Raw genomic sequence first — 11,690 nt, 5'->3', positions numbered from 1 at the left:
TGAAGCAACGTCCTCCACAACTAGACTGAAGAACAAAAGGACAGCAACTTGTCTGTTCCCCTTCCCCTAATTCCCCAGCACTGTTCCCATCCCCCAATTGCCCAATAAAAATCTTTAAAAAAAAAAGAAACAGTCACAGGAATGTAAATACAGCATATATAATCAATAATATAATAACTATGTATGCTATTAAGGGGGTAATAGACTTATCAGGGTAATCACTTCCTAAGTTATTTAAATATCTAATCACTGTGTGTTACACCTAAAACTAATATAATATTGTATATCAACTGTAATTGAAAAAAAAACTTACACATCACCAAACAATAAATGAGTAAAATAACCTGAAGAACACCAATTTAACATTTTAATTGTGCAAACCTCCTGGAACTACTCTCTCACTCAGCCTTTCTCAAAGAGGGTTTTACAAGAGAATTGTGTCCTGATGCCCTACACATCTATTGTGTGTAATGAATTAACTTCTCTCCTATGCTAGTTATAAACCATCTTTGAGAGAATTGAAAAAAAGTCACTCAAACAGCATTTTGTGTTTTATGGTTCAGACGAGGACCCCCAATCAAGAAAGCCCCTCCTCCCCCCAAATAATAAATCAAAAACAATATTGTTCTCCCAGGAAAATTACAGAGTTTAGTACTATCATGAAAGACCTGATTCTGATCATATCCCACATTACTCCATATCACCCAACAGTTGGCCTAATGTAGTAAATTATGAAAAAACTTAATTAGAAACTGATGCCAATCCCAGCTGTGGTTCTGGATGTGGGCATCTTGGACCAGCTGTGTCCCTCCACCTGGTTTCATTGTTATGTATAGGAAGGCCACCTCTGCAGGAGTATTCTCTTCCAGGTTTTAGCCATCAGCACTGTCACTGCACAGGCTCTTGTGGTTCTCTTCCACCTGTGCCTTATATATAGCCCCTTTGGAAACAAGCCCTAAAGGAAACCAACTGAAGGAAAAAAAAATTCCCTCCAGACAACAGTCCCATTTACAACAGCATCAAAAAGAATAAAACACCTAGGAATAAATTTAATGAGGTGGAAGAACTGTACTCTGAAAACTGTACAATACTGATGAAAGAAGTTGAAGAAGATACAAGTAAATGGAAAGATACTCCATGCTCATGATTGGAAGAATTAATATTACTGAAATGTCCATACTATTAACCAATGTTACCCCAATAAATTTTTTTTTAAATGGAAAAAGTCCATAACTACCCAAAGCCATCTACAGAGTCAATGCATTCCTTATCAAAATTCCATGGCATTTTTTACAGAGCTATAATTCTAAAATTTATATAGAATCACAAATGATCCAAAAAGCCAAAGCAGTCTTGAGAAAGAAGAACAAAGCTGGAGGCACCATGGTGTCTGGTTTCAAACTATATTACAAATGTATAGTAATCAAAACAGTATGGTATTGGCATAAAAGCAAACACATATAGGGTTGTCGGAAAAGTCATGATGTAATTTGTCTGTGCTTTTCAAAGGTCATTTATTTATATAAAGAACAAAGATCAATCAATGATATATTGCCCGTTTTGTTCGATAACCTTTTGCCATCTTTCAGTGAGCTTCATAATTCCTCCTTCTTAGAAGGACCTGTGTTTATTGGCGAAAAACTGAACAAGGTGCTGATTTACAGCCTCATCTGAATTGAACGTTATACCACGTAAGGAGTTTTGAAGAGAGCGACACAAATGGAAGTCTGAAGGCGCAAGGTCAGGCGAGTATGGTGGGTGTGGCAACACATCCCATCCAAGCTCCAATAATTTTTGACAGGTGATCAAACTTGTGTGTGGTCCCGTGTTCTGATGGAACACAACTCCTTTACCAATTAACAAGCTCTGGATGATGGATTCGTTCAAACTGTCCAATTGCCGACAGTCCACATTTGAATTGATTGTTTGGTTCCTTGGTAGGAGCTCGAAAAACACAACACCTTTAAAATCCCACCACACTTGGCGGATTGGGGGAGGGGGTTGTCACTTCGAGGGGTAAAAAGTATAGCTATTGTACTGTGTTGTACAGCTGAAACTAATTCTAAAAAATGTGTATTTCATAATAAAAAATAATTAAAAGAAAAAAAAATCCCACCACACTGAGAACATAACCTTCCTCTGATGAATGTCTGCTTTCGACCTCATTTGAAGCGGATCATCACATCGGGACCAAGACCGTTTATGTACCACATTGTTGTAAACAATCTATTTCTCATCACCAGTTATCAGTCGCTTCAAAAAAGGATAGTTTTCCTCACGTTTAATGAGCATATCGCAGATGTTTATATGCGCCGTCAAATGAACTTCTTTGAGTTCATGAGGAACCCAAATATCAAGCCTGCTTACGTATCCCAGCTGGTCATGAACGCTTGAATGATGGATGTTCAATGTTTCTGCAATCTCTCGTGTCATGTAACGTCAGTTTGACTCGATCAATGCCTTTAGTTTGTCGTCATCAACCTTGGTGGGCCTCCCTGACTGAGGAGTGTCGTTGAGATCAACATCACCAGTGCGGAATTTCGTGAACCATCGTTGGCACTGACGTTCTTGTAGGGCATTGTGACTGTAAACTTTACACAACTTTTCACAAGCATGATGCGCATTCTTCCCTTTATGGAAGTAAAACAGTAAAATATGGCAAACATGCACAGTTTGGTCTTTTATCTTCAACTTGATGTAAAATCTCCGAAACGCAACCAAATTGCTCAATTTTCTTTTTAGAAGCTAGAACGGTCAGCTGTCAAATGACAGCAATAATATAGATGCGAATGACTCTAGTACTTCCAAAATGAACTAGCGCCATCTGTTGCAAAAATTGCAAAAATGCGTCATGACTTTTCCGACAACACAGTAGATCAATGGAATAGATTCAAGAGCCCAGAAATAACTTATGCATATATGGTCAATTAATTTAGGAACCAAGAATATATGAGAGGTGATCAAAAACTACAGTGAATGTTTAAATTAAAAATTATTACAGTAAAAAGCACATTGCCATTAATCCCCCTCAAAATACCCCCCCTCGCTTTGAATACACTTATCTCATTGTTCTTGCCATTTTCTGAAGCAGTTCTGGAAGTCCTTTTTCGTGAGTATCTTTAGTTGCACTGTCGTGGCTGCCTCAATGTCCTGAATCATTTTGACTTTGGGGAGAAGCCAGAAGTCGCACAGTGCCAGATCGGTGAATAAGGTGGATGAAGACACACCGTAATGTTTTTGACAGAAATTGCCGTATACCAGAAGCGATATGTGACTCGGAGAGTTGTCATGATGGAGGATGACTTAGGGCACATTTTAAAACACACCTTCTCAGGGCCGGCCGAGTGGCTCAGTTGGTTAAGAGCTCGCTCAAGAGTTTGAGCTCTGAGCAACAGCGGTTCAAGTCCAGCCCGAGCTGAGCAGCCGCTGAGCTGCCAACAGGTAGCAGGATGGCTCAGCTTAAAAAAAAAAAAAAAAAAAAAAAATAAAAGTAAAACACACCTTCTCTCAACCGAAGCTCACACTCGACTGACTGCACTGAACAAGTTGAAACTTGTCCACACTGTTACTAAGGTTTGATGCACTGTTTCCCATATTGAAGATCCCTGCCTTTCCATTGGATGGCACTCGGCAGCAGCATTCACCGTATTGTTTGGTCACAACGGAATGGCTCCATGTCACACATCGCTTCTGGTACAGCAATTTCTGTCAAATAAAAATATTACAGTGTGTCCTCATCCACCTTATTCACCAGATCTGGCACCGTGCGACTTCTAGGTCTTCCCCAAAGTCAAAAGGACCATCAAAGGTAAGCCTTTTGAATTGCCTCAGGACATCCAGATAGCCATGACAGCACAACTAAAGACAGTCATGAAACGCAACTTCCAGAACTGCTTCAGAAAGTGGCAAGAACAATGGGATAAGTGTGTTCGAAGAGAAAGGGAATATTTTGCAGGGGGATTAATGGCAATGTGTCTTTTACTGTAATAATTTTTTTATTTAAATATTTTCCATATTGTTTGATCATACCTCATACATGGGGAAAAGAGAATCTCTTCATTAAATGGTGTTGGGAAAATTGGACAGCGATATGCAAAAGAATGAAACTAGACCACTGTCTTAACACCATACACAAAAATTAACTCAAAATGAACTAGACTTGAACATAAGACTTGAAACCATAAAACTATTAGAAATAAATGTAAGTGGTAAGCTTATTGATATCCATCTTGGAAATGAGCTTTAGGATTTCACACCGAAAGGAAAGGCAACAAAAGCAAAAATAAACAAGTGGTACTACATCAAACTAAAAAGCAGCAAAGAAAACCAACAGAATGAAAAGACAGTGCACTGAGTGGGAGAAAATAATTACAAATCATGTATTTAATGGGTTAATATCCAAAAATATACAAGTAACTCATACAGCTTAACAGCAGAAAACCAAATAACCCAATATAAAAACAGGCAAAGACCTAAGTAGACATATTTCCAAAGAATACTTAGAAATGACCAACAGGCACGTGAAAAGGTGCTCAACATCGCTAAACATCAGGGAAATGCAAATCAAAACCACAGTGAGATACTACTCACACCTGTTAGAATGCCTATTATCACAAAGACAAGAAATAGTAAGTGTTGGCAAGGATGTGGAGAAAAGGGAACCCTCATGCACTGTTGGTGGGAATGTAAATTGGTGCAGCCACTATGGAAAACAGTATGGAGTTTTCTCAAAAAATTAAAAATAGAACTACTGTATGATCCAGTGGTACCATTTCTGGGTGTTTTACTGAAGAAAATGAACACACTAACTAGAAAAGCCATATACACCTCCATGCTCATTGCAGCATTATTTACAATAGCCAAGATATGGAAACAACACATTGAGGACGGGGCATTTAAATATTTAGACGCAAATCTGCGTCACCGGTCCACAATGTATTAAGTATCCTTCAATGGATAAATGGGTCAATACCTCTCTCTCTCTCTCCCTCTCTCTCCCTCTCTCTCTCTCTCTCTCTCTCTCTCTCTCGCCCCCTCCCCCTTCCTCTCTCCCCCTTTCACTCCCCCCCTCACACACACACACACATACACACAATGGAATAATATGCTAAGTGAAATAAGTCAGAGAAAAATATTGTGTGATCTCACTTATATGCGGAATCTTTAAAAAAAAACCACAAAACAGATTGGTGGTTGCTAGTGGTGGGAGGGGCAGAAAGGTGAAAGGGATGAAGGGAGTCAAAAAGTACAAACTTACAATTATAAAATAAGTCATGGAGATGTAATGTACAGAATGGCAACTATAGTTAATATTATATTTTATATTTGAAAGTTGCTAAGAGTGGCATCTCCGTTTCGGATATCCCCTCTCATAAGAGAACTGTACTTCCGCTTCAGTACACTTCTTTGCTCCTCTACCTCTCAAAAAAAAAAAAAAGAAAGAAAAGAAAAGAAAGCTGCTGAGAGTAAATCTTAAAAGTTCTCATCACAAGAAAAAATATTCTGTAGCTGTGTGATGACAGATGTTAATTAGACTTACTTTGATCATTTCACAATATATACAAATATTGAATCATGTTGTACACCTGAAACTAATATAATGCCTGTCGATTATACCTCAATTAAAAAAAAAATCCCTCCAATAGTTTGTCATACACAAGCATTGTGTTGAGCAGTGTTTTTCAAACGAGCTGTAGTAAAAAGACTAGGTTTTAAAAGTGTTTATTTCTGTTCGTTACTGACTAATCTGTAGTCTGTTGTGCCTAACAAGAATGGAGCCCCCACTTCATGTGACCCACCATGCTAGTTTGACAGTACCCCACCGGGCTTATATTCTCTTTAAAAGGAGTTGACTGACTATATAATTCGTTGTTGCGGCAATATTAAATTGTTCTGTTTCTAACCCTTTCTCTAAGTTTCTGAACTTACTTTGTCACAGATGGGTAATAGTTTGCAGGTTGGTGCCAGCTCAAAGACCACACTTTACAATTACTGGTCCAGAGGGGACCTCTTTTTAGTTAAGGAAGCCAAACCATGAGGAGACCTTTCTGGACACAGCATAAAATAATGATTGCTGCTAAAGGATCATGACATTAGAACGATAGTTTGGGATGAGTTTCAAGCTTTTCAAATAAGTTTCTCCCGGGACGGCCGGTTGGCTCAGGTGGTTAGAGTGCAGGGCATAATACTCATAACACCAAGGTTGCTGGTTCGATTCCCACATGAGCCACTGAGGTGCGCCTTTCACAGCTAGATTGAAATGACTGCTTGACTTCAAGCTGATCGGTCCTGGAAAAACACACTGCTCCCCAATAATTAAAAATAATAATAATTTTTTAAAAATAAATAAGTTTCTCCCTAAAAGTGAAAAGACATTTGAAGTAATTTGTTTGACTTTTGTTGTTTGATTTTTTTTTCTTAACATATAATTTATCCACATATATAGTCAAGACCACTTAACTGCTCAATTTTTTAATTGAAAAGGAAAATTGTATAGCTGAAAGCCAAATGCACCTTTCAAAAATGTAAAATCAGTATAGAACATAGAGGGTAGAAGATTATTAGATTACCATCCACATTATTAGATATACATCTGATAGTTGAACTAGTGATGTTCCTAAGTAACATTTCTGAGAATTTAATGAGTTGAGCTGAATGTATTAAAAATTTAGTACAAAATTGCAACTTCTTTATTACAAATAATGATTATTAATAGGTCATTTCAATAAAACTGCTTACAAGGAAGGTTCAATATCTACTTAATAGACAGAAATGAACCTTTTGTCATTAAAGTATGAAAATATAATAAATAATTAGTACATTTGAAATTCTTTTAATTTGGTCATAAATTTCCAGTACCAAATTGCAAGATACTTTGTAATTAACATTTTATGGTCTAAAGCTGTGAGAGAGGGAAAGTGTGTATAGATTACTTTAAAAATACGTGCTTTTCACTACAGCCTCCAACTCCTGTCCCTCAAAAATAGTAAGGATATTCAAAGGCACCAAATCTTTGCTGGTTTTCTGACAAAAATCTATCCCAAAGGGACATTATTTGGGAATACAATTTAAATTTTCATATCAGCTCTTAACTTTAGTTTTGGGTCGTTTAGTTTTATTTTTGGGCCATTATATAAAAGTATTGAATAATTTGAAAACTTACTTTTTATTTTATATTCAGTATGGAGATTTATTCCCAGAGTGAGGCTTTTTTGATGCAAAATTGGAATGCTTGTGTAGTCACAACAGCTGTCCCCACACCATGTGGTACCTTCCATTACTTTACTAGAGAGATGAATTTTTGGCCCAGTGTCTCAGTAATATTGGACACACATGGTTTTAAGTGGCAAAGCAGTATGCTTATGCATTCATTTGACTTTCACAGCTACAGTTGGCTCCAGATTAAAACAAGGAGAATACATTCACACCGTGACCACCCTCATGGCTGCTGTAGTAGCTCTATCTCAGTAGGCTCTGTTGCTTCTAAAGACACAACTAACCACTGCTGAGGAATTACACATTCACCAAAGTGCCTGACAGCTGTAGGAGACAGAATAATGAATTGCTAAAAGGATTCTCTCAAAGATTTCAGATGATGGCCTTCGTTATTATCGATCTAGTTTTAATATTAATAATAAAAATCACGGCCGTGAAATAACTATGAAACTAAAAGGAAAGCCTGTCATAGCAGTCAATAATTTTTCAGGATATTAGTCCAAATATTTTATTTAAAATTTTTCCTTCCCAGGGGGGCAGTGGATTGGGGGAGGGGGGCTGTCACTTTGTGAGGGGTGAAAAGTAGAACTATTGCATTGTTTTGTACACCTGAAACTAGTAAAAATAAATAAATAAAATTTTTTTCCTTCCCAGGGAAAAAAAATGACACTGTGCTTTTCGACTCATCTTATTAAAAAGGAATTAAAATCAGACTGATTTTTTAATGCCCATTGTTCATCTATGCAGCTATTTGGAAAGCCTATTAAAAATAAACAGTATTTTAAAGAGCTTTTGACTATGAAACATTGGCTTTCTATTATTGACATTTAAGACAATTTTGTTTGTTCCAAAAATGTGTGTCTTAATTAATGTAGAAATAAGATGATTTGATTTAGTGTGAAATTGCATTGATATGTAGTTTGAATACTATAGCTCTGTAATGTCAACTTAATGCTCTTTTTGGTGTGACTGTACTATAAGCTGATATTTAAATTCTTCTGAGCTCTTTAGCATTTCTGAAACCAACTGATGTGTAGTTATTTAAGTTTCAGCGTTTTAGCAATAAAAATCTCCTTTCCTTGAAAACCCAGTTATGTCCCTCTAAATAATATCTGGGTAATACTTTTCCCCCTAACCAAAGTGAAAACAAAAAGAACGGGAAAAAAAAAACCCCGTCAGTGTAAATTGTTTAATTACCCGATATGGAGAATTAGATTCCTGATATTCATTAAATATCAAAGAAATTTCAACCATACCCAATGTAGGCTACCTTTTTAAAGAAGTGAATTTATGCATGGTTCCTAGGGGTTGTACTGATGAATATGTTTGAGGCTTTCAGCTTTTAGTGGATACAAAATAGAATGATTGATAAAATCCTCCCTACTATTGGCTATTATTTACTGATTCTTAAGTGGCAGGTTGTATTTATGCCAATTTATCTGCTTCAGGGAACATTCTTGATAGCAGAACAAAGTGAATAAAAGTAGTTTGCTTTGCAAATGAATGCAAATGGCAGAGCCTTTCGGAAAGCCCTTTAACAGGGGCAGTGCACTTTGATTATGAGTGAAGCTGCCATTTGGACATGGTGAAAAGAGCACGCTTGAACCATTGATTGGGGGAGACAGTAAAAAGTCAGGAAGGGCCCCGTTAAGCTTGCAGTGAGGCAGGCGGATGTCAGTGTGGTCAGAGCACAGTGGGAGAATGACAGGGAGGATTAGTGTCAGGGAGAAGCTTTGCTGTAGCTGTGGAGATAGTCCCTGGGGTCACTCACCTCTGACTGTTGTTCTCTGCTGATGGTTCTGTAATGCAAACGGCCTGATGTATGCCTGTTCATTATCGGAAATGGTGATTAGAAAAGGTATTTGTCTCAAAGGTTTCCTTCTTTTTTTTCTTTCTTTTTTTTTTTTTAATTAAAGGAAAATAAGGTGGGCTTCCTCCTTCTCTCTACTGACTCCTAGAGTATTGTTTAATACCAGAGTTGTTACTGCCTCTGGTAGGGAATAGTTTAGTGCTAAAATGTAACGTTAGAATAATTGTAACATGGTTGTTTGCTACTTGACCATAGTTTCTTTTGCTTTGTTCAGCTTTGGGTTTGACCAGGTAGTGAGTGGGTGGTGAATAAAATGCAGAGAATGTGCTTGCTCTTAGAATTCTTGCCTTTGCAAAAAAAGATTTTGTAATATTTCAGGTATTTTATTACTCAATTTAATAATTTGATCAGAAGCTATTTACCTTCTCAACAATGAAATATTTTGCATGGACTTGATGGTTTAAGTGTTGGTCTCATGAGTTTCTAATTTTATTTCTATTCCCGAGTTTTAAAAAATGCTAGCATTTGATAAATTAAACTTCCTAAAAATACATGATTTTTAGAATTAAATATTGTTATGTAGAAGGAACAAAATATATCTTTGTCTCAGTTCTGATTCTAAATCAGCACATTTACTTGTTCATATTTTCATTTATGTTTATACCTTAAAGGAAAAAAACAATTTTTCTTCAAACTGTTAAGACCTTTTATACCGCAAATGAGGCATTTGTGAGCAGAAATGACACAGTGCATCTCATAGGCTTTGAGGATGGTTTCTCACTTTAATGCAAAACTGACTTGCCTTTTTTTTTTTTTTATGTGTGTTCAAAAGCCTGGCTTTGCAATATTTCTGCTTATTTGGTATATATAGGAAATTTTAAAAGGCTGCTGGAACTTTGTATTCTAATGTTAAATATGCAACTCAAACCTCTATCAGATACATTGTAATAGTATTGTTTTTGCAGAAAACATAGTGCCAATAGCTTATTTCACAAGCTTATTAAATTTATTAGCAAACATTCTCTAAAGTATCTTTCCCCCCCCCCCCTTTAATGTTTTGCAGGCACCTGAATGGTCAGAAGAGGACCTCAGCCAGCTGACAAGAAGTATGGTTAAGTTCCCAGGAGGGACCCCAGGTCGATGGGAAAAGATTGCCCACGAATTGGGTCGATCGGTGACAGATGTGAGTTCACTCAGATTTGCATTGTATGGAGAGTGACAAACCAGAACAAGCCAACTATGTAGAAGGCAGAAATAGATGCCTCTGACATTATCTTTGGAGAAAGGCAACAATCCTTTTAGGACCTGGAAGTGAACCATTAACGAAATAAGCAAGAAGCAGATGTCAGCCAGTCCCCTGGTCCACAATTAACAGCTGTTTGAGGAATTCTAGTGTTTAGAGACTTAAGCTACTGTAACCTAATCACAGAAAAACAATGCTAGTTTTCGTGTTTAGAGTGACCCCTTTAGCTGTGGGAAAATATAGTTCTCAGACTGATCAGAATTAGAGAAGTTATATTTCAGCTGGATCTTTTTAACATTAAATTACACAGACTGCTATAGGTATTTAGACAGGTGGTTTGCATTAATTAAATGAGCACTATTCCTATAACGTTTGTTTTTATTTCAAGGATGATATCTACCATCTACACACACACACACACACACACACACACACACACACACACACACAAAATGACTAGCCATACCTAACATTTACAGAACAAAGTGTTTACCTAAAAGTTTTAGATTTAATGTTTTGGGTGCTTTTATTTAGGAAATTTTGGGCGGAGAATCTTACAAAAAGCACCTACCATAGCACCTGACATGTACTACTCAGTAAATATTTACTTGAAATTGAGATAAATCTTTATTTTCATCAGTATGGTCTTTATTTTCGTAAGTGACAGTAAATATTCTTTACTAAATAAATACTTTACTGAATTTACTTTAAATAAATCCTATAGATTTAAAATATTTAAGGAGTTACTGAAAGCAAAGATTCAAATCTCCTCCCCAATTCTGTTAGTATACCTTTGGGTCTTTCTTGATAATGTGCAATTTTAAAACTCTGAAAAATGATTAATAAGCACAACTACCAAAAAAAACTTGTTACATAAAATGCTGTAAGTTATTTTTCATAGTAAACTTCCACTTTTTAATTTAGAAACAAATTTACAATTTTTTTTAATAGGAACTGCTTTGAGAATTTTAAAATCATATATATGAATGTTTTTAATATATAGGTCTTTTAAAAACTATACTTAGGAGACTAGTATTTGAATTTTTATAAGATTTGTGCCTTATTTTGGCTTTAGTTAAAGTTTGATCCCTTGGAAAAATAGCTCCTGAATTTTGTAACTTTGTTTTGTTTTTTGGTTTTTTTTGTGATGTTTCATGAGGAGACCAATTATCTTAGGCAACTGGAAAAGAACTATAAGGATATGTTTTTAAGTACTGTGGCCTTCTAATTCTACAACTACACACTGTTAATATAATGATTAACAAAAATTAAAATAACTTTTAGCAAGTTATAAAACAACCATTGGTTTAATAGGGCCCCCAAATTTTTAGTTCAATAGCCTAATGAGAAATAATAGTTCATAATTTAGTGTCTCCTTTGAGGACAGTGCTGCCTTTAACTTTTAAAAAATTATTCCTGAGA

The 11,690-nt window shown here is 36.2% G+C and overlaps 1 protein-coding gene across 1 annotated transcript in view; it reads left to right on the top strand.

The window, feature by feature from the left end:
* Positions 1-11,690, top strand: part of DNAJC1 (DnaJ heat shock protein family (Hsp40) member C1) — a 195,943-nt gene that overhangs the window by 151,559 nt on the left and 32,694 nt on the right. The window contains exon 9 of the mRNA XM_019665145.1: positions 10,089-10,208. Within this exon, the coding sequence (XP_019520690.1) occupies positions 10,089-10,208 (120 nt within the window). The remainder of the gene's footprint in view (positions 1-10,088; positions 10,209-11,690) is intronic.

The sequence above is a fragment of the Hipposideros armiger genome, unplaced genomic scaffold, assembly GCF_001890085.2.
Source record: "Hipposideros armiger isolate ML-2016 unplaced genomic scaffold, ASM189008v1 scaffold_434, whole genome shotgun sequence".
In the NCBI taxonomy this organism is placed as follows: Eukaryota; Metazoa; Chordata; class Mammalia; order Chiroptera; family Hipposideridae; genus Hipposideros; species Hipposideros armiger.
The sequence above is the reverse complement of the archived record's forward strand: the minus strand, read 5'-3'. Positions and strand labels throughout refer to the sequence as shown.